This window comes from Chenopodium album, chromosome 7 (assembly GCF_948465745.1).
Source record: "Chenopodium album chromosome 7, dcCheAlbu1.1, whole genome shotgun sequence".
Taxonomy (NCBI): Eukaryota; Viridiplantae; Streptophyta; class Magnoliopsida; order Caryophyllales; family Amaranthaceae; genus Chenopodium; species Chenopodium album.
In genome coordinates, this window is record NC_137840.1 from 710,309 (window position 1) to 734,000 (window position 23,692).

The 23,692-nt window shown below is 35.0% G+C and overlaps 2 protein-coding genes across 6 annotated transcripts; both read left to right on the forward strand.

Moving 5' to 3' along the window:
- Nucleotides 1–2,679: 2,679 nt before the first annotated feature.
- On the forward strand, nt 2,680–10,893 carry LOC145638754 (cinnamoyl-CoA reductase 1-like). Its single transcript, XM_081689757.1, has 6 exons — nt 2,680–2,846; nt 3,489–3,658; nt 8,452–8,637; nt 8,756–8,918; nt 10,008–10,197; nt 10,553–10,893. Exons 1-6 carry the CDS (start codon nt 2,708–2,710, stop codon nt 10,704–10,706), a joined length of 1,002 nt encoding a protein of 333 aa, XP_081545883.1. The 5' UTR covers nt 2,680–2,707; the 3' UTR covers nt 10,707–10,893.
- Nucleotides 10,894–13,823: 2,930 nt separating this feature from the next.
- LOC145638755 (putative RNA-binding protein ARP1) lies at nt 13,824–23,432 on the forward strand. Of its 5 annotated transcripts, none has more exons than XM_081689761.1 (8): nt 13,824–14,596; nt 14,787–14,910; nt 19,848–19,959; nt 20,408–20,444; nt 20,535–20,784; nt 21,513–21,606; nt 21,717–21,801; nt 22,406–23,432. In XM_081689761.1, exons 1-7 carry the CDS (start codon nt 14,363–14,365, stop codon nt 21,724–21,726), a joined length of 861 nt encoding a protein of 286 aa, XP_081545887.1. In that variant the 5' UTR covers nt 13,824–14,362; the 3' UTR covers nt 21,727–21,801; nt 22,406–23,432. The 5 variants fall into 5 exon arrangements, with proteins under 5 accessions (XP_081545887.1, XP_081545885.1, XP_081545886.1 ...); XM_081689759.1 differs by having other exon boundaries at nt 13,825–14,596; nt 19,848–19,965; XM_081689760.1 differs by having other exon boundaries at nt 13,826–14,596; nt 19,848–19,965; nt 21,513–21,624.
- Nucleotides 23,433–23,692: the final 260 nt, after the last annotated feature.

The window sequence follows — 23,692 nt, forward strand, 5'->3', positions numbered from 1 at the left end:
TGATTACTTGGGGAACAATGAAGAGGAATAAAAGGTAGGAAAATATGATGATCAAATATTAAGAAGATGGAAAAATATAATTAAGGAAAATAATAGTTTTTTGGGAGATAATTAAAAATACAATTTACCAAAACCCCCAAAATAATACAAGAGGGCCGAAAATCTTGAGCTTTCCATAGCTCAGATTTTCGGATTCCCTTAGTAGTATGTAGGAAGATTTTTGATCGGTTTAAGGAATAAAAACAATTGTGTAAATAATATAAAATAATTAATTAAATACCAATTATTCACCAATAAATAACTAAGAAAATCAAATTTCTATACCTAGAAAATCCAAAATCCCTAGCTAAATAAAGGGGAATTTTCGGCCATCTAATATAATTAATAAAATATAATTTTGCTTTAATTAACATATTCGGAATATATAAATAATTCGGGTTTTAAAATAAGATAAATGAATAATAAATCTTATCCAAAATAATAATTAGATTTCAAAATACTTTTGGCGCCAAAATTCAAATATCTTTGGCTCCAAATAATAAATTTACTAAAATACCTTTTTTATAAAATAGTTCCTAATTAATTAATTAGAAAATACGTATGAAAATACGGGGTATTACATGCCCTCTCTCACAGCTAAACTCTTACTTATTCCCTTCTATTATTATTGCACCACTTGTTTTTTAGGAGTTCATATATACTACATTATAACCATTTTAGTATAATTAATATCTCTGTTCACACTACAAATATAATACTTCTTCTGTTCTTTTTTTACTTCACTTGTTTCTTTTATCACGCCTGCTAATACAAAACTTTACGTACCTATAACTTTAATTTTTCATAAGTAAAAATTATAAAGGCTATATATTATGATAGTACTTATTGAGAAGAATTCAAAAATATCTCTTATGAATATTTTTTCATTACATATTATTCACAAAATATGGTCAAATGAGGGGTCATGAATAGTGTAAAAATCAAATATGGTCAAGTAAAAAAAAAAACGGAGAAAATATATCATTACACTTTGTTTGGATAAAAGGAAATAGAAGGAGACAAACTTTCTTATTTGAGTAAAGGATTAAGGGAAGGAAGAAAAGGAGTGAGAGGAATTCATTTTCTATCTCTCTTTAATAAATCTAATCCCTCTAAATTTTGAGAGATTTTGAGGAAAAATAAAGCTCACCTTCTTTCACTGCCTCTCGTTCTTTTCCCCTCCCCTTCCTCCTCTTCCCCTCCCCTTCCTTATTTCCTATACAAATAAAGTGTAAGTTTTGTAAAACTTGTTTCTTTATATTATACTTATGAATTATGATCATATAGACAATTTTGTAGTTTTCCTTACTTTTTGTTTACCCATCAAAAAAATAAAAATAATAAAAATAAGAACAAAATACTCCTAATATGCAATGCACTCGGGTGTATAAACAATCGCTCTCCTATTTATACTATTACTAAAACAGAAGTTGATGACGTCACTATTGCCCACGTGTCGCTTTCTCAATAAAAAAATTCTCGCCTAAATGCAATGATGATGTCATCGTATTTTTTTCATAGAGCTATATATTTAACATTTTTTAAATTTAAATATTGGAAGCTTCTACATTACAACTAAAACCTATCAATTTATCGTAGGAAATTGAAACAATTTTAAATAGCACACTGATAAATGACCTCTTATATTGAACTATGAATTAGACAATGTAAAACAAATACCATATCATAATTTTGATTAAAATAAAAAAAAATTAAAAATATGCGTAATTCTTATTTATATTCACATATAATAGCAATTTATTTTTAAAATGTACAAATTAAAAATAGAATTGATATAAACCGTGCATCACACGGGTTCTAACCTAGTAAGTAAAAATAATAAAAAGCGGGTTGTTTGTCAATTGTCAAAACAAAAAAGTGAAAAACCTACCCCATAGGCCATACCCTTGTTTCTTAAAAGACTTTTTTGACAAAAAAAATCTATCTATACTTAGTATTTAAAAACACAAACCACAAATTTTTCACATTACACATGGCATCACAATTCACAAGTCACTAATTTAATCACCCCATATGCCACATGTCACCTACCTTAATATACGTAGTATATGTTTATGTCTTTATGCATTCTATAACTTGCAAATTCAAGTAAGAAAATGAAGTGTTTCATTTCTACCATAATAAAATAATGTTCAATTAATTAATACACATTACATAAATATATGAATTATTATAAAAATTGTCTTTTCATCTCCTAAACTTTAAATATAATTTAAACTAATACGGAGTATGTCATTTCATATTCCACATTCTTCATGTATATATATCTAACAAAATTCCTTCATGTTCTTTCACATTTCTACCCTCACTCTTTTTTTCTTTTAAGTTTTAAAATGAAACAATTACTTTGTATAAAAGCATACCTATATATGAATATAATAAAACAACCCGTGCATTGAACGGGCTAAAAAGCTAGTTGATTTTAAAAAGACGAACAAGGTCGGCGAGAATTAGGATAAAAAATCCATCTTATTTTAGGCCCCAAACACAAACACTCGAGTAAAAAAAAAAAGTGCAATGCGTGTGTTGATAAGCATAGCACACGTGGCAACATTTACAGCGGTCAACTTGTCAACCTCACTCAGTAAGAGTAATAATAATCCCTGAAAATAGAAGCTGTTAGTTTAGTTGAGTTGGTTCATAGAAAATGGAGAAAAGTAATGAAGATGAACATCAACGATCAGTAGTGTGCGTTACAGGCGGTAGTGGTTTCGTAGCCTCTTGGCTCATCAAACTTCTTCTCTCCTCCGGTTACTCTGTTCACGCCACCGTTCGCACCGATCCATGTAATTTTTTTAAATTCATTCTTATTTTTTTTCGATTACAGATCCTGTGTAATTGTACTAGAATTTTTCTGACTATTTTCGTCGGATGATTCAATTTTATTACAAATTAGAAGAATTGTCCTGGTTTCATTATACTATACCATTGTTTTAGGGCTGAATTGTAATGTAAATTGTCAAATGGTTCAACTTACACTTCAATCTTTTCATGATTTTTGGAATCATATGGATCTGAATATTAGATTCTAAATTCCTTGCTAATGTCTTATCTGATACAGAATATACGCTAATTTATTATTCTATACCTTCTTTATTTGTTTGCTTTCTAATATAATTTGGGTTCTAATTGTATCATTACAATTTTCAATTTCCATTACTACCTCCGATTTTTATTATTTGCATTTTTGGGTATTATCTGTGAAATATAAAATATTCCAAAATTACAAATAATAAAAATTAGAGGTAGTACTTTTTAATTCTTCTGTGCAAGTGGATGGAGTTAGTTGTGTTAGTACTAAATAGGTTGCTTTTGCAGCAATAAGAATTAAGAGTGTGTTTAGTTGATTATTGATTGAGATACCAAATAAAAAAAGCCTAGGAATATATATATTTATTGGCTATTATTTGTTGCTTACTGTTGTGCAGGTGATCCCAAATATGAGCATTTGAAACAGCTGGACAAAGCATCAGAGAAGTTGAAGCTTTTTAAGGCAGATTTACTTGATTATGATTCGGTTGCTGCTGCCATTAAAGGATGTATTGGAGTGTTCCATGTTGCCAGTCCTGTACCTTCCGCTTCTGTGTCTGATCCTCAGGCAAGTGCTCTTTTCCGCTTTTCATATAACTTGGTTGGAAATTCATCTACAGTATACTCTTTTAATTGATTTGTCTTATGATGGAGGGTGAGTTTTTTAAAATGTGCAAGCTCTTTGTTGTTTGTCGAGTACATATATATAACTATACAAAGTTTCCGCCGATCAATACGTTTTAGCAATGCCATTTTCTTTCTTAAACAAGATTAAGCACAGATCTTGTTTTATGCAGGCTATAGCCTCTCAGCTCTCTCCCATATTGAGGCTTAGAGTTTGTTGGTCATATATGCATTTTGTAAACTAAAAAAACGAAAATAGATTCCTGAGGGGAATCTACAACACATTAAACTGCAAATACACATCAATTTGAATTAGGAATATGCTAATTTAAGAGAGCTCAGATTTTAAACCTCAAAGGGAGACAACATTATATATGTAGTACTTTGTACTAAGCATATCCAGTAGCACCAAAGAAAGTTACAATATAGGACCTAAACCTTCTTAGGGTAGGGTAAAAGTTCGTATCAACCTGCAATGGCCTAGTGTGAGACCCCTAAGAAGCCATGCGCGACATTGCGTGCCTTGGTGGAAGGCACACAAGTAGGTTGCCTTAATAGTATAAACACAATAATGCACACACAATAGGGACTTCATTAATATTATGAATAATATGTTTACACAACTTCTGGATTCCTTAGACAAGCCCCAAGGTCTTTTATGTATAGGCATGGAAGGACAACCCCCTCTTCAAGTGCGAACAGACACCTAGCATACATGTGTGCCATGTGGCATTCATGCAACTACATACAATAGATAATCCAAGTTAGTCTATGTCCTTATCCATTCCTTGCATAGACTGATCACCATCGTAAACCACCGTGCCCATTCGCTCACACCCGTTGTGCATTTTAAGTGTAATTGGTTATGTGAAGGGACGCATCGCTTGGGACCTTGGCCGAGCATCTTGACAACTAGTCATCACAATAGTTTGTCAAGACTCGCTCCACTTCGCAACCATCTCATTGCATCGCTTCGCAAGCATCACGTTGCTTCACCAATTAACACAACACATCAACCCGCCCAAGTAATGGTGCGTTTAGCCAGTCCTTTAGCTAAAGCCCACGCAACCTAGTCACTTGCCTTATACGTGACTATTTACTCACACATATACTATATATAACGTATTTACATACACATCATAGCGTTAGCTAAACTAGACATCATTTCACCAATATTAGCCAAGCTAGTGTCCAACTAGGCAATGCATCATGGACTAATATCAACAATTTTTGATGCAATTTGCCTAATTGGCCATACTAAAGTCCGCGTTGTGCCAACATTAAACCATTTCTAACTAATGTCTTCGTATAGAACTTTCCTTCACTTGTTCACACAACTTCACATACTCAAGATTGTCGTTGCATTCATCTCATACATGTGTAAAGTCAGATTCCACGTTTGTAAGGGCAGCACAAACTTCCCGTGTCTTCTTACTCAACGCATCTAGTACACAATTGTTTCGTCCAGGCTTGTGTTGCAAAACAAAATCATATTCCTCTAGGAACTCCATTTTGGCGACGCCGTCACTGTGATGGAAAGAAAGTACTCGCGACACAATATCGTGAATTTTGTACCTAGCAAATAGTGACGCCATGTACGAAGGCAATGAACAGCAAGCATTTCCTATTCATTTATTGATTATTTCTGTGTACCCTTCGGAAGCTCTTGGATGAGATGGTTAATTTCAAACTCTTGAAAGCTTTTTTGCACAGATTAGACCACACCCAAGTTTGCCCTTTTTTAAAAAGATATGTGAGTGTCCAACATTTTCTGAGAATAGCCTTTTATGTATTTTCGATAATAGTTGGTGTTAGTTGAGACGAACACTACAAGAGGGGGGGTGAATTGTAGGTGAGTTCCTAGTGACTACTTTTCAATATAAAACAGAATATAATAGGAACTTGCAATGCACACAGGATTTTACGAGGAAACCTTCTAGTGCCCAACTAGAAGTAAAACCTCGACCCTACCTTAGGGATTTCTAACACAAACAATTTCACTATAATAGGGCAAACACCAAGTTACAACCTATTATAATCAAACCTCTACTCACAAGTTCCTGAACAAACTTGCCACAGAATAGGATTCTATTCTACCCGGTCTAAGTCCCACACTTAGACTCTCTCTCGTACTCCCTAAGCACTAATCTTCTCAACTTCTCAACAGAAGCTCTCTCTCTGTATGCAATGATAACAAGAACACTCTCACCCAAATAACCCAAACCAATTACAAGTAAAGACACCTAGTATATGATAGGCAAGCTATGCATGAAACCCGAAACTAATATGACAAGATGATAAGCTTGGCAAACTTACACAATTAAAGCTCTGTAAATTCTTCACGCATAAACTCACAAAAACCTAAACTCCTTTTGTCCTCTACTATTTATACAAGTATTACTTGTATAGCAAGTAGGTTTTCTTAAAGATTAATAAGTTAAACTTAACTTATCTTTATACACGGTTTTTATGTAAATCATTAGAAGAAAATCTTTTCCGAAAAATAAGATAGAAAGATTGAGTTAAAAAGCATAATATCTTTTTAACAAACTGATTTTAAGAAATAAACATTTAAAGAAATTTTTTTTCGAGTTCTATCTTTTATCTTTTCCGATTTTAAATTATTTGCCAAGCTAACTTGCCACGCTTCTAATAGACTTCATGCATATCCTACTTAACATAATTAACAATGAATCTAGAAGATAAAATCTTAACTAAGTCATTGCTGCGCTATGCTCCTGTACCGGTAGGTTTACTTGAGCTCCACGCTTACTAAGCTCCTCCAAAGATCTTAGCCAACCATCTTCATGTTCCCGTGAAGGAACGTTCCCGTGAAGGAACGTTCCTGTGAGGGAACACTTCTTCTGTTTCGAATAACCTTCTTAAATAAAGAACTTCTTCAAGTCTTCTTAGTTTCAGTTACATCTTCCATCTCCAAGATCAATTTCACCTAAACTAAACAAACACTTGAAAAACCTTTATTAAATGAGTTTGCTGTAGTTTAAGTTCCTCATCATCAAAACCTTTAAGCATCAACAGTTGGCTTGGTCCATAAATGATTGTAACTCCGGAACAGACTTGGGATGTTCCCAATACAAAATAGCCTTCACCTCTGAACTCTACCTGTACTAATTTTGTGACCAAGGAACATTATCCCCGTTTTTGCAAACTCACATTTTTCCTTTTTAACATAAAACTCATACTTTCATAATAGTTGGAATACTAATTAAAGATGTTTGACATGATCCTCCAAATTACCCCAGTATACAATGGAATTTAGGTAGATGACACAAGAACTATCAAGATACTCATAAAGCACATCATTCATTAAATTGCATAATGTATCCCAGGCATTGGTTGGCACAAACGACATTACAAGAAGTTCATGACAACCATATCTAGTTACATAGGTGGTTTTGGGCATACATCCCAAAGACAGCATTAGCGATCAAAAAACAAGGTTTATTGGTCGTTATAGGTTGCTTTGTTCAATTTGTTGGGATCGGAGACAATTCAATGCTCAAATTGAAGATTACTTGTAGGCTCTTTAAGTGAGGGTGGTTTATGCGACTCCTAAGAAGCCATACACGGCATAGAATGCCTTGGTCAAAGGCACATAGACATCTTACCTCAACGTTAGGAGAGGTAATTCTATGTAAATAGCATTGTAGCATTGTGGTGTGGTTACTTAGTTGTTGTAGTCATTTGGATGGTTCATTATGTTAAGTTAAGCTAAGGTCTATTGGTTGGGCATTGGATCCCTTAAATGGGGCCAACGGCCCCATTATCTGACGTCAAAAATAAGGTTCATAGGGGGTGGGTTCCTACTATTGAGGGCTGACCATGAGCAACACCTCCTTGGCACAAGGATTGGCTTGATATTTAGCAGGCTTTACGGTTTGTTGGCTTGGAGTGGCTAGCATTGATGGAATGACGTCTTGGTTGAGTTACGCTAGGTTGTGTGTGGGTCGTTACTTAGGCGGTGCATTGCTTGGTGAAGCAACACAATGCTTGCGAAGCGATGCGATGCTAATGAAGTAGTGTGAGGCTTGGCTAGGTGATGTGATGATTGGTTATCATGATACTCAGCTGAAGACCAAGTGACGCGTTCCTTCACTTAGTCAGTGACAGTTATGTGATGATTATTACCGATGATTGGCAAGTGCTCAGTTATCGACCAATCGATGTTTGGATCATTATTTTTTTCTGGCAAACTTGTCCCATGTCAAATTAGATCATTACCAAAAATGACTCTACCAAGTTAACAATTAGACATTATGACAACATCAACGTATTCCAATGAAACTAAACTCCAATCAATATGAGGACTAATGTTTGCAATACTTTTGCAATGACAGATTTTTCCTATTTTGGGAATACAGCAATCTACTACTAATTTACCATACCATGCTCTGATGAGTATTATCAATGCAGCTACTCTTTACTGTCTCATCAAATTGCTAGTACTAATTACTAAATTAAGCAGCTTCTAATCAGTCTTATAGACTATATTTTTTGCTGATGTATGGGAAGTCAAAATTATTACAGCTAACTGTATTTTGTCTATGACTCTATGAGTATTTCTGGCTGCGTTCTAATCCTTATAGATGATGCTACTGTAAGAAAACGTAATGCTATCAGCTCGTTATCTTGATTCTTTTCATAACACAACATATATGCTTCGTTCACACCATATTTCTGCCTTTTTTAGCTTTTTGTTGGTGTATGAACATACAGGTCCAGTTGATGGAACCTGCAGTGAAGGGCACACTGAATGTGCTCAAAGCATCTTCAGAAGAAAAAGTAAAGCGAGTTGTCTATGTATCATCTGTTGCTGCTGTTCTCATGAACCCGGATTGGCAGTCTGATCAAGTCAAGGATGAAAATTGTTGGTCTGATGTTGAATTTTGCAAAAGAACTGATGTATGTATGGACAATTTGAAATTATATATCTTTCATTGCAGTGTTTTAACTTTTATGTCGCTTGCTATGATTTAACAGCTTCTCATTATCTCTTGACCACCTATTGTTGCTTTTGCAGAACTGGTACTGCGCTTCTAAAACAGAAGCTGAAAATGAAGCTTTTGAATACTCTAAAAGAAGTGGCCTTAATGTTGTATCAGTTTGTCCGACCCTTGTTTTGGGTCCTATGATGCAATCAAATGCCAATGCAAGCAGCTTGGTGCTCATTAAGCTTCTTAAAGGTAATCTTTGTCTCAGTTTGCCAACTGTTATTTGCAATTCTGCTTCTACCTTCATGAATTTATCAGCTTCTTTTTATTGAATCTTGAGGCAACTGGTGAAAGTGCTGCAATTATTTGTCTTGTTTGTATTCTTTATATACCAACTCAAAATTAATTTGTGAACATATTGGTATTCATAGAGCTAATAGTATTCCTTTTCCTTTAATCTGAGGGGAATAACACAGCAGGTAAAACCCATATTATTTCACGGCTGAGCTTCCTCACATAGATTTCTGACAGTATCTTGCTTTTGGTCCACAAATTTTTGGTGTGTTACAGTATTGCTTGACATAAGTATCTTGAGTATTTGAAGTCATGAAAATAACAGTCTTAGGGTTGAAGCATATACTCTTAAAAAATAGCAGTAGTATCCAGCAACTAATCTAATCTTGGTTTTTGCATCTCTCTCCTGTGATATGCTATAGAGCTGAAGGTATTTAAATCTAGGTCTCATAATGAAATTCTTTTGGAGCTTCATGTGAAATCTCTGTGTCTTGTAGAAATCATTACTAACTAAATCCTCTTGTGGCTGAAATGCTTAAATTATACGAAGTATTACGTATGCAGTTCAGGATATGTATCTGAAAATAAAATAAAATTAGGATGTATAGTTTGACTACCTTCCATGCACTTTTACCCACATAGCAATTCATCAGAGTTGTGACACATCAAACAGACTAGCAGAAAAATTTCTTGATCCAGTGTGTCACAAGTCTTTCTAAATGATAAGTTGCTGGTGTAGTGGTGTAGCCTACTCAAGCAGAATTTTTAAGGATATAATTCATGTGTGTTCCGTATCCATCTCAGACGAGGCGATACATGAATGCTCTGGAATAAGGGAATCAAATACCTCTTGTTTGGCCTACATAGATATAAGGCATGAATTAATATAGCAATGGAGCCAAGTCCCAAGGGGTTGCTATATTCCTGGCTTATTTTATGTTTTTACGTAGTACTGCTGGCTGTGTTACAATACCAATGTTTTAGACTCCGTTTTGTTTCCCTTGTTATGAGAAAGTCTAAACATGTCTACTTTTGTTGAGAGGGCAGAAGGATACGAGTCAACAGAAAACAAGCTTCGGATGATAGTAGATGTGCGTGACCTGACCGCTGCCCTGCTTATGGTCTTTGAGAAGCCTGAGGCAGAAGGAAGATATATTTGCACATCACATCAAATTAGAGTGAAGGAACTGGTGGACAAGCTGACAAGCATTTATCCTCACTATAATTATCCAAAAACGTAAATTTCTTGCCTTCTCTTTTCATTTATTACTTCCCATAAGGTACTCTCTTTAATTTGTATTTGGTACTTGGGATGAACACTACTTCTGAATTGTAGCAAATTTGTTGCCTTCTACTTTTAAGTGTAGTATGATGAACATGCTATGCTCTCAAAGTGCCAATTCTACCTTAAATTAAATATTATAGGCCCCATTTGACTTTAGAAGGTCAAAGTTCGTTGGCTTGGATCATAGTTTGTCAAAATTGAGATTTAGTGTATAGTTACCAAAGCTAGGTTGATGAGAAGAGTTTTAATTCTGTTGGTGATTAAATACTTTACTGCCCTGACCATATGTTCTTCATTATTTCAACAGCTTGATTGAGGTTGCTGATGGGGACGGTGTTAGTTCGGAGAAATTACAGAAGCTTGGTTGGAGTTACAGACCACTGGAGGAAACTCTAGTAGACTCAGTGGAGAGCTACAAAAAGTTGGGACTTCTAGATTGGAGGTATTCCATTGGCATGTAATGGCAGGAAAACAATTGCTTTCTAGTCTTCAAACTATTGGTTGTCTATATAGGGACATAGCAAAATGTCCTATTTGTCATCTCTACTTGTGAACTGAATCACTCTGTTCATGAAATGAAGACGTTTTAGAATCTTTACATGATTTTTTTGTGTCCAAATACATCCCTCTGAAAATATATTTTGTTGATTTCCTCTTTAGAGTCTTTAGTTGGGTATACATGTGTATTGTGTAATGTCATTTTAATGTCTCATTCACTGATGAAATTTAATTTAAGATCTTGAATATTGCTACATTTTTCATAGAATGATTAGAACCATAGCTTACTTGGATGAGCACTTGGGAAGATAATGTGAGTGGGTGTAATGGATGAGCACTTGGGAATATTGCTACATCTTTCTTAATTTCTACACTTAAAAGGGAAGGATTTTTTTTGTCCTAAGGTTATATAGAGTAGTTGTGAATTTGAAGGGAGCCAGGGATACATATACTCAAGAAAGTTGGGAAAGGTAAAAATATCATGTACTACAAACAACTAACGCCTTTCATGGTTTGGAGCGGAATTTTATAACTCTTTTGGGGCTTGGATCTTTTTGCGTTATTAGTCAATCTTGTTGGGAGTAACACAAATCGAACGAATCGATTGTTTTGATGATCTATGTTTGGCGTGGATTTCTTACCCCACATGTCTGATCAAGCGAGCTTGATGATTCGGGCCAAAGTATGGATAGTGTGTTCATAACCTATATATACCCATTGTGTCTATCCATTATTTTACATATGAAAAATACAGAGTATTATGAAACCCTAAACAGAATAAACAAATAGCCAATTCCCATAGAGATTTGAGTAGCTCTTGAAGTAGTTCCAACCTTCCAATTGGGGTACGGAGTTGGAAGGTAGCTGTGTTACCCATGGGGAGCATTCGTCACTCCTGTTGTGGCGAAATATGCTTCTAGAGCAGCAGTAAAACGTGTCACAACTTATATAAGATCTACAATTGAGTATTGTATCTTTGCCCTAATTTCTCTATTATTTTCATGGTTACAGCATCTTATTTCCAACCAATCTTATTGTTGATTACCATCCCTGTTCCTTCCATTGCTTCTAGACTTGAAAAAAATACACTATTTTAGTCAAGTTTGATTCTTTAACTTTAAAATCATGTTACTCATATAGTTAACAAAATCAACAAGATTCAAATTGACCATTCCAAGTTACCTTTGAAATGTAGTAATTTGAAATTAAGTTGACATGAATTATTGGATTTCATTTGAACCCAAACCATGCCTAAGATTAGAAGACCCTAATTATTTATTTATTTATTAATTAATTAATTTTTTTTATTTTTATTTATTTATTATTATTATTATTATTATTATTATTATTATTATTATTATTATTATTATTATTATTATTATTATTATTATTATTATTATTATTATATTCTAATTTTTACACAAGATGACCCTAGAATAATCCGACCTAAAACTTTTCTGATCCGTCTTGAATAAATTAGATGATATCCCATATTATTGAGGTAAATTTAATTCACACAATAATGTAATTTTCAATCAACCAAAAACTGATCCCTAGAACTAGAATAACACGAGCTTGATCTATATTTAAATTTCCTCATATATGACATGTTTCATCCAAAAAATTTCTTACTTAAATACTCCCCTTTATTTAAAAATAAATGTCTCAATTCAACTTTTGCACTATTTTACATAATGTGCTTTGACTCATAACTTTGTATATTATTAGTCATATTTTATGTTGTTACATATATTAATTAAGGTGGGACATTTATTTTCAAATAAATAGAGTAATCCATATAAACCAACTCAAACTTAGAGGGAAAAATACATTAGTGGAGTAGCATATAGAAGTGTCAATTCGAATGTTTGAATCAAGTTTGATCAGATTAAATCGGATCAGATTAATTTTAAAGTGTGAGTCATGTTACTATTATGTCCACCCGAAAATAAATAGGATATTTTTCAGATTAGTTTCGGATCAATTGTGGTGTACTAAATACGGAAATAACCGAATACAATCCTTGACCATTAGTCCAATACTCTCGTAGTAGACAAAAAAGGGGCAAATATAGAAATAGTAGCGGATAGTTGGAGTAGACGGAATATGGGAATTTGGATGAAAATTGATAATCACAAACTCAACAAGCGGACGAATTTCGCTATTCTTAGTGGCTAAGTGTCTGCCGTCACACATCACATCATCACCATCAATCTCATTCTATCTCTCTCTCCACTTTTATTAATCAAATTATTTAATTCCATTTTGGCGTACTTGCTTATTTTATTTTATTAGACACAACAAGACAACTACAACTAGAATTGGGCATGGATCCGGCTATATAACGTCGATTTTCGTGTTCATGCTTAAGGTCATGAAATAAATATTACTCCCTCTATCTTTAGACTTTTGACGGTCTCTAAAATGCGTTTTTACAAAGTATTTAGTTTTATTTCTATACACGTAAAAATCATTAAAATTTGATATTAATTTTTTTTAATGAGACGAATAAAACAAGAGGTTTTAGGGTCAAGTTTTTGAAGTTTGAACCAATTATTTCCAATGAGACAAAAAATAAGAACAGAGGGAGTACATGCCAAAGCATAGTCTAATATTTGTAAACGAAATCTATACATGAGATTCATGTGTTATGTCGTGTTAGTTTGTGTCTCGTTAGCAAACTCTCTTGATCATACTATTTTTGTTTTTTTATTTGTGAATGGTAAAAATAACGAACCTCATTGTTAAATCATACTCTCCTTTGATAACGAATTAACAATATAAAACAAATTCATTAACTTTACATTTAACAACTGAATTTATGATCACCATCATATATATTTTTTTTCTTCAACTACATGCTAAAAAATATTTAAATTATTCCAAAATAGAAGGAGTATTCATACTTTTTTACCAAAACTCGTGCCAGCCCGATCCATACCCAGCTCAAAAAGCTAGTGATCTAACTACCTGGGGTTCAATTTGCCCGCCACAATAACACCAAATTTTCCCGGTAAAAAAAAAAACAAACAACCTGGAAGTTGCGAGTAAGGGTCCCACTTCTCCTTCCATCTTCTCCATTTCTACCATTTTCATAATTCCTCAACACTCTCTCTCCTCTTCCTCTTCCTCTTCCTCTTCTCTTGTTTATATCCTCAATTTCTTTGTAAATATATTTCAAATCATTTTCTTCTTCTTCTTCCTGTAAACTTTCTCTCTCTTTTGACTTTGTTTGACTCCATTTTTAGGGTTTGCTTTTTTCTTCTTTCTCCCCTGTCCCATCTCTTGTTAACAAGTATTCTTTTTCTCTCTTTAATAATTCAAAATTTCCCCTTTTCTGTCTCCTCTAATTATTAAAAGTAATCTGCTTTTTCTTCAAAAAAAAAAAAACATAATTTTGATTCATCCCCTTAATACCCACCTTCTGCTTTGATTGGATAATTTCTCCCCTTTCTTCCGGGGATTTCTAGGGTTTTTCTAGGGTTTTGTTTCTTCTTATTTCTAATTTTTGAGCCTTTAATCTCTCTCTCTCCTTTTTAATTTTTTTTTTTGAATAATTATATCATCTGGGTGAAATTATTCTGTTGATCAACAATCAATCAATTACAAAAAACAATTGATGGCATATCAGCCGATTCCGGGTCGACCCGGATCGGGGTCGAGCTCGGGTTCGGGTTTTCCATATTTGAGTTCACAGTTCGGAGATACCACATACACGAAGGTGTTTGTAGGAGGTCTTGCTTGGGAGACTCAGAGCGAGACGATGCGTCGGTATTTCGAGCATTTTGGGGAGATTCTTGAAGCTGTTGTTATCACTGATAAGAATACTGGTCGTTCCAAGGGTTATGGTTTTGTGAGTATTTCTCTATTTTTCTGTATTTTTGTGTTATGATCAAATGTGGCCGATTAAAGTGGGAAGGTCGGAGTAAAATTAAGACTTAAATTGGCCAGTATGTATCTTTGTATGTAAAATTTCATGATAAAAGAGTATGATTGTGAAGTGACTGTGGTTGTGTTTTGTGTGCTTCCTATGGAGGGTATAGGTGACTTTTCGGGACCCGGAATCTGCAAGGAGAGCTTGTGCAGACCCAACGCCTATAATTGATGGGCGGCGTGCCAATTGTAATTTAGCTTCACTGGGACGACCTCGACCTGCTCTTTCATTTGGTATTTTTGCTTATTTCTGCATGTTTTGTAGTATATCTTGTGTTGCTTTTACAAAGCATTTCATTTGCTTCTCTCTGCTTCAGCACTATGGTTTATGTTCCAATAAACTTACTCCTATCTATTGAATTTTACTTGGCATGGGGGTTTTTCGGGTTTTGAGCTTATATGAGCCGTGAGAGTTTTCTGTTGGTGGTATCCATATTTGATAGAAATATATATTGTGTTGGGTGGTGATTGAGCTGTGAGTAATTTTTTTTTCCCTCGCGGCCTTCATTGTTTAATCGTTTGCATATTGAACCAGCATCAACTAGCAAGAAAAGAGATAGAGTTGGGTGGACAGGTGAGTGCAGCTGTTGTTAGTGTAGAAAACTAGAAACTGGTTGCTTTGATTATCCGGGGACTGACTTTATTATACTTGACAACTTGTTTTGTCCTTGTTTAGCTGAGTTGAAAATTATGTGATAGTTGTGAAATTGTGCTAGAGTATAGTTATATGTAAAACCCATTGCCTAGTTTTGCTTCGCTGTTGTCAGATCACTATGAATAGCGGGCTAGCTAAGTTTGTTGGCCTTCATTAAAATAGTGCTCAAGGTTTTGAAAAGGAAGATTGAGTGATCGATTATATAATATCTGCTTAATATTCTAGATTTATAACACCCTCCCTTCATATTGGTAGGATTTCTATATCTTTACTTTACATACAAATAAGTATTATTTTTCTTTGAGCCGATAAGTGTTGTAAAATTCCCTTTTTATATAATGCTCGTGTTAGAACAGTAGACCACACTTTACTTGCTATTACAGCACTGTAGCATTGGCATGGTATACTGGTAGCTTGTTTTGTTGGCAATTATCAGTTGTGTAGATACATCAGAGATTGAAAATGGGAACAAAGAGATTAATGGAAATAGAACGGAAACAAAAGTCTTAGAAGAGTAGGTAACAGATAAGTAAAAATAATAAGTTCGTTTAGAATTAATTGATATTTGGTGTGAAATTTCAAGAAGAATTTGTCCTTTACTTACAATCTCTTTCATTGATCATATCCTACTTTATTTTGTGACTGATTCATCACAGCCTTGATCTCATAAGTGGGGTTAGCTTTGTGAACCAAAAGTGATTATTCCGTATAGTTATCTACAAAAATCTTCCTTCTCCATCCCTTACAATCAAATGCCTCATTCTCGTGCAAATCCATATGCTTCATATCCTTCCTAACTCCTTCTAACAAGTCATTTTCAATCTCCTTTTCCCTCGTTTAACCCCTCCATGGTCTCACTCTTCCGCTCTTCGTACCGGTGCACTCTCGGGTCTCCGTCTTACATGCCCACACCAATGCTGGCGATTTTCCCTTAGTTTATCTGCAGTGCCTGCCACACCCACTTTCTTGTGAATAACCTCATATCTCATTCTATCTCTTAGAGTGTTCCCGCACATCTATCTTAACATGCGCATTTCCATAACCTCCATCTTTTCCAGAATGACATGTAGTTCATTTTTTTGGTCGACCCACAAAGCAACCCCCCTCGCTTTTTCAGTCTTTCTCCCTCTCTAGCTCAAGCTTGACATGCAATTGCATTGAACCTCTTCCGGTGAGACTATCTTTTTCATTTGATCGATTGCTGAGACTTTGACATTCTCCAGAATTAGCTTAGTAGCTAAGACATATGTGGAATTGCTGACATAGAGTCAAAAGAGAGAAAAGGGTGGCATCATGTTTTAGGGTTCCTTTTTGGGTGGCAAATAAATAATCTGTGTGAGGTACACGTTTTTCCCAAAAAATGATTTACAATGAATTCTAGTAATTTTAAAGCATGAAATGTCTTCATTGTCACTCTGGCGTTTTTGGGTGTTTTGAGCTTTTAGGGCCAAGAATTGTATTGAAACTTGGGTGAACCTTTTTTGCACTTGATAGTTGCCCGCTTTCGAAGAGTGGAGGAGTTGGACCATGGAAGGGTTAAACGAGGGAGAGGGAGACCGAAAATGATTTAGTTGGACGGAGTTAGAAAGGATATGAAGTATATGTATTTGCATGAGGATGAAGCATTGGATCGTAAGGGATAGAGGAGGAAGATTCATGAGGATGAAGCATTGGATCGTAAGGGATGGAGGAGGAAGATTCATGTGGATGACTACACGGAATAATCAATTTTGGTTCATGTAGCCGACTCCACTTATGGGATTAAGGCTTTGATTGATTGATAGTTGCCCGCTTTCAAAAGATTTGAAGTGTGTAAAATGATCTTCTATACATTTAGCCTATAATTGATAGGCTGATAGCTACTGATTGTGTAGAAATAAGTACAAGGATATTGATTATCGACACCATTTATTGTTGAATCTTGCTAGTGAGTTTTCACGAGCAAGTAACTTTTAGATGAATTATGGGCTTTTGGGCAAACTTTATCTTTTTAGTGTCAGAATTATGCCTTTTTGTTTAAAAGAAGCCAAGAGGATTGAAGTTGAAACTCTTTCCTTGTAAGTTGATCACTATAGGAAAGTATTAGAATGTGAGAGACTTTCAGCCCATAAGTTAGCTGACTAGTGTGTATAAAAATCATTTCAGAGGTTTAAACAAATTCTTTTTGGTTTGCATTTTCGAACAATAATGTGTTTGCCTAGGGGTTATCAAATTTTGGAAGCAATTTTAGTTGCAAACAAGGTGGCAGAATATATTAGGAGGTTTTTTTTTTTTTTTTTTTTTTTTTTTTTTTTTTTTTTTTTTGGGGGAGGGGGGGGGGGGGGGGTTAATGTTGAAATTGGATTTATGACCCAGTACGTTAACAGGTTTATAGATAGGCTTTTAAAGTGTAATGGTTTTGGATCACTAGAGACCACAAAATTTAGGATGCCTTTCTATCATGGTTTATGTAGTTAGTGAAACTTTTTTTGGCATGTTGTATCTGTAATATTTTTAGGAGGGGGGGGGGGGGAGCCAGGTAGGAATTTGTTCCTTTGTTTCTCAATTGCACCTTTTTGTGTTTGAACAATATTTATATAGTAACTTATTTCCCATTTTTTTTACATGATGTGATAATAAATTCATTGTTTAAATTGTTGTTGGGTTAATCTCAATGTATATTTCCAAAATATCAAATTTATAGTTTTTCAAATGTGTAATTCAAGTTGTAAATGATCAAAGTAATGTGTTGGCTAGCGTGAAAGTCAAAATGATGAATGTATTGAGAAATAGAAAAAGTATATTGGGTGGTGGTTGTTGACCTATAGGAGGTTAGTGGGTGGTTATAAAAATTTGGAGTATTCTGGTGATCAATTCACTTTGTTTTGTATTATATCTTTAGTTAACGAATGTGCCTACCTGCTCTAGCCTTTTGTGCCCAACTCTAGAAGCCGCATTAAACTCATTAAGTCTAATTCCTGGGCCTTATAGGGTGATGTATTCATTCTTTTGTCTCATGGGTGGGTCATTTAAACACATTGGGGTTCCTTAAGGGGCGAATTCTATGTATCTTTCTTTTTGGGCTTTGGTAATTGAGAAATTCACTAAGAAGTGTATGGGTGAAGGGTTGCTTGGTTTTTTGTGTGGTTTAGAAGGATCTTGTTGACTATTGTTTTCATGTATACTTTTTACTATCTTTGTGTATTATAGTATCATGTATTTATTCTTGTGGCTACAAATTTAGGATAATAAGGGCTTTTATTTGTTATTATTTTTATCAGTTTGGGGGTGAGGGGCGTGGTAGGGGTAGATTGGTATAAGAGGGATCATGTGTTAACTTAAGATTTCGTATGTTGGCCAAAGGAAGAAAGAGGTCTAGGTTTTGGTAGTGTGATGTTGGAATGCATTAGACTTCATCTTTGGAATTTGTCCCTTTGCGGCACCTAAAGGGGATTAGATTTTAGTCTAAACATGAGTTATTGGGATACTTCGCCTTGTAGTGGATTATCCTGTCTATGCTCATGGAAGTCTGTTTCAAAGTAATTCTTTTGTAGTTTTCCTGTTTGAATTTTTAGTGGGGATCCTTAATCTACTGTGGTAATTTGGGAGGATTCTTGTGCCCTCTTTTTCCTTTCTTTATCATAAGTTACAATTCGATCTCACATTTCATAGTCCAAAAGGCCTCTTATTATCATGGAACATGGAATGTAGGATGAAGGAATCAACTTTTGAGGAAATATCATTGTAGAGCTTGCTTGTTGATTGTTATGGACTTCTGGTAATAGTTTTCATAAGTATTTTTTCAAACACTAGTTCTAAGCATCAATTTTCTGTGTTTCCAACTTCATTTGGAAGGTGGTGATTCTTATGAAATTCAGGCATTATTTTGGATTTGTCCAACTCTCTTAGTAATCTTCTGGTGCAGCATCCTGATGGAAATTTGTTGCCTAATATTTGTTGTCTGTTAAGAAGTTGCAAAATAGGCTGTCATCTCTTCATTGAGAGGTGTTCTGATGCTTTATGGTTAGTTTTTATTTTTATTTTGATGGGGCATTTTGGTTATGCTCTGTTTTCCGGTGTGCCATATGCAGGTGAATTGGCTTGGTTTTTGGGAGGGGAGAACAACTGAAGTTGCTTTGGAGGTGTGCATTTAAGGATTGATTTGGGGGCTTTGGTTTGAGCCTAATGACTTTCTTCTGTAGTATGACTCATGGGTGGAGGTGTTATGGGATCTTAAAAACTACTTTTATGAATAATAACTGGATAGGTAGGTGGAGGTGTTATGGGATCTTAAAAACTACTTTTATGAATAATAATTGGATAGGTTGACAACAGTCTTACGAAATGAATAGCGTTTATATCTTCCTGCTTCCATGGCGAGCTTTTAGATATTTTTTGTGCTCATATGGTCTTTGTTTAATGTTATGTGATAGCTATGCTATGCTTGATGTTCTTTTTGTGATACATACCATATAATTTTATTTAATCTATTCTTGTTTATGTCTTTGTTTGATTTTCTTATGGAAACTTCTAATAGGACGATTAAGATCACCTAGCCCCTATATTGGAAATCCACGTGCACCAATGGGAGGTGTTGGCTACCAACAGGCTGTTCCATACAACTACCAGCAAGGATATGTATACAATATGTATGGGTGGGTTATTGCTTATCTATCTATGGCTACTTTCAGCATTGCAGCCTTTTTTGCATGTTTTACTTATAGTGTTGATCACAAAAGAAGAGAGGAGTGAAGTTGGTTGGATTGGCAAGGCATTTGCCTTTCTCCTAGGTCCATTCTACTTATGTTTTGGCTCCTCATTCTCTCCTTCCCTTTGGCAATTTCTACCTAATGGCATTCCTGAGGTAGGACTTCAGAAGGGTGGCCTGCCATGTACCTACCAAAAAAAGTGTCATAAAAGATAGATGAAATAGTCCTTTTTTTTTTGGCAGTATAGTAGACCTGTTGTATGTTTCTTTTGTTTTACGCAGATTATAGATTGCGACACTTAGGTTTGCTAATGTATGCTTTCCCATGTTCTTTCAATCTCCTCTCTCATTAGGAAAGTGTGTTGGTAACTTTTTAATTTCTTGGACAGGTTTCAGCCATTTGGGCCTGAATATGCGTATGCACAGGTAATCAGGTTTATAAAATGCGTCATAATGAAAGTTTCAATGAATTTATTCAATGATTTGTCTTATCCTTACTCTGATTTTTTTCTACAGGGCCTTTACAACCCTTATATGGGTCAACAGTACCTTCAGCTGTATGGTGTTCCTGGAACACCAGGTGCACCCATGTATCCATATGGACAGTTGGCCCAATCAGTTCAAGGTGGTGGTTACAGCCCTGTGCAGACTTATCCCATGCCAAGCCACCAAGTTGTGCAATTTGGTGGTCCTAGTGTTAATGCTATGACATCCTCTATTCCCATTCAGTCATCGTACCATCCAGGCAATTTTCTCCCCATTAAAAGTAAATTCTTTGTTTCTACTAGACGTGTTTCATTTGCTTTACAAACTGTTAGTATTAGTGCTGTATGCTTTTGGTTTTTGGAATGTCTTGTTTGAATGATTATGGGATTCTGATTCCTGAGGCATTGTCATTGGCAGGTTTGGGTCTAGCAAATTGTGCTGAAAATATGTTTGCAAACTTTTCCTTATTTCGCATTTATTATAAAAAAGAATCTTAATTAGTCTTCAGTTTTTTTAATGTAGTTCTGTGGCTTGAACTTTGTATTCTTGGTTGACCAAAGCCTGCTAAGGATTGAGCCCTTGCTAAGAAAATAACTATAAGGGTTAAAACTGCAAAAATAATTAGTGTTACTATTCTGTCTACATTTGAGTATTCTGTTGGTTAAATATGTACATAAGATTTTTCCTTCTGTTTCATGGGCTGATTTTCCCTCATAATTCATAAGAGTTAATATGTTTATTACTATTGCTGGTTGAAATATCTCATCACCTTAGGTGTGTAAGGTGTATTTCTATGATAAACTTGTGTTTGTCTTGTAACTTGTTAGTTGGAAAATGGAGACAAAGAACATTATAAACTTAGCTGTTGGTATCATGATTATAAATATCCGGCCAATGCTAAATCAATTTTTAATTTGAAAAGGTCTTCTTTTTATCTTGTGCACAGAGTAAAAGGGATTGTTTTTATCTTTGAGAATCATTAACTGTTCAGGTGGATTCTCTTTTCAGGTGTAGTTTCCCCAGTTCCTGGACAACCTCAATTTATGGTCCCTAGTCATTCTCCTCAGTTCATTCAAAGTAGTGGTTCTGACCAAGCAACTGGGTGAGAAGACTGATTCAGGCGAGAATTGTGGTCTTATATATATGCTTGGCATCTTGGATATTTTAAATCATATACATATATTGACTAAATTTGCTTTGTTGCGTCTGCAGCTATCCTTAGCTTGCAGCGAGAACTGCAGTTCTGCTACTTGATTTGCAGGCTTCAGATCTAGCCTTATCTTTATGCATTCTAGAGGTACACCTTTTTCTCTCCCTATGCATTCAACTTAGCTTTCCTCTAAATAGTATGCCTTTCCTGGGCAGCTGAGTTGCATGAGGCACATCTGTGAAGCATACTCCTATTTCATCCTTTTTTTCTTCTTTGTTTGCTCCTCTTACTCTGTTTATCTCATGCTTCTGCTTGGCTGCTCCTTTATTACCTCGTATTTTATATCTTCTTTAGAAAAGAAGAGAAGGGGGGGGGGGGGGGTGGGGGGAGGTAGCAGCAACAGAGCATTTTTGCATAAAATAAAGTAAAAGTACGTAGTTAAACTGGTAAAACTAAGCTTTTGTGCAAGAGTGCATATGGGTCGTGTGATTTTTCCTCAATCTTGATGCCTGGAGATTCTCAACTCACAGACCTTCGCATCCTGTTTAAATCAAGGTGTTATTATCAAAATTTATCATGGGATGTAAAGACCCTTAAAAGGTCCCCCCCCCCCCCCCCTCCCTTTTTTATTTTTGTTTCTGAGCTGCGTTTGCTTTCTCTTCAGATTATTATAATATGGCAAAGATGTATGCTCATATATGATATTTTTGGGCTGTTGGTTCTTATCAATACTATACTTCCAATTTTGCAGGTCTTACATAGTCATGCTCACCAGAAAAGTCAGATTTCTAATTCGCAATACAGCGGAGAAGAATTATGGGAGACAACGGTTTGCTCTTCCTGTATATTTGATGCATCTTTAAACCTTTCATCGTGGTCAGTGCAGTCCTCAACAAGCTGACCACATACTGCATTTAAGTTGCTGGAAAGGTATCCAGTGGCCCTGTAAAAATAAACCATCCTGTACAAAACATACATGTCCATGTTAGAATCAACATATGATTCTTCTGTAGTTTAAGTCCCTCCCTCCCCTTTGCTCCCAGCCAATCTGGGTTGTATAGAATCTCTGGTGTTCATTTACAGCCGTGCATCTAGTCTTAGGAACCAGACTATCATCCATGTCTTGTGCATATATAGCCTCTACTCATTTTATTTATAGTATAGCATCTATTATATTATACATTTATACATGTATAATGTTGGAAGCCCAATTTCAAAATATGAAAGAAGGTTAACTCCATTTTGGAGTCTTACTCGTCAAGTTGCAGCTTTGTATCTAATGTGCCATACTGCCACTGAATTCGATGTAGCAGTGGTACAAGTGGCTTTTGGGCATTCTTTTAACGAATCGCCAAAATATTCAGCAGCATCACTTGTCCTAGTCATTGTTACAATGCTCAAGCTCAGGGGAAACCTAGGTTTGAAACTCATCAGGGAAAGGGGAGTTGGCCTAAGAAGCCTAAGACGGTGTTACTAGGAAACTCATCAGGGAAAGGGGAGGTGGGCTAAGAAGCCTAAGATGGTGTTGCTAGGATAACTTTTTTTGTATAAACAGTCTCTTATGTGCTTTTTTGTGATAAGTGTTGCTACAAGCGGAGGTGGGCTAAGATGGCGTTATTAAGGCTAACTTTTTTGTATTATCCCTCTCTTAATTACGGTGCTTTTGTGTGATGAGTGTTGGTAGCCTTGCTATGCCAAGATTTGGACAAGGGTATCATGTATTATTACATTGTTCGGAATTTTCTTTTGGCATTGTGCTACTAAATAACAACTTACAAAAAAATTCAATTTGGTTAAGGCAACTTAAATAAAAAGTACTACATCTGTTTCATATTTTGTGCAACAAATGACTTTGCATGGTTTTTTGGGTAAAATTTGTTTGATTGTTCAGTGTTGAATGGAGAGAAAGCTAATAATGCATGTGAAGAGGAGAGAAAGATAAATGACTACTTAAAAAGAGAACAAAAAAACATTTGTTGCACATAATATGTAGCAACCATTTTTAGTATATGCTGCATATAATATGAAATGGAGGTAT

Bases quoted from the DNA above. Each gene is read 5' to 3' on its own strand.
- LOC145638754 (XM_081689757.1), top strand. From the start codon at position 2,708: ATGGAGAAAAGTAATGAAGATGAACATCAACGATCAGTAGTGTGCGTT. The intron at 8,638-8,755 runs GTATGTATGGAC...TTGCTTTTGCAG, and splicing joins AATTTTGCAAAAGAACTGAT to AACTGGTACTGCGCTTCTAA. The intron at 8,919-10,007 runs GTAATCTTTGTC...TTGAGAGGGCAG, and splicing joins GCTCATTAAGCTTCTTAAAG to AAGGATACGAGTCAACAGAA.
- LOC145638755 (XM_081689759.1), top strand. From the start codon at position 14,363: ATGGCATATCAGCCGATTCCGGGTCGACCCGGATCGGGGTCGAGCTCG. The intron at 14,597-14,786 runs GTGAGTATTTCT...TGGAGGGTATAG, and splicing joins GTTCCAAGGGTTATGGTTTT to GTGACTTTTCGGGACCCGGA. The intron at 20,445-20,534 runs GTAATCAGGTTT...TTTTTTCTACAG, and splicing joins CTGAATATGCGTATGCACAG to GGCCTTTACAACCCTTATAT.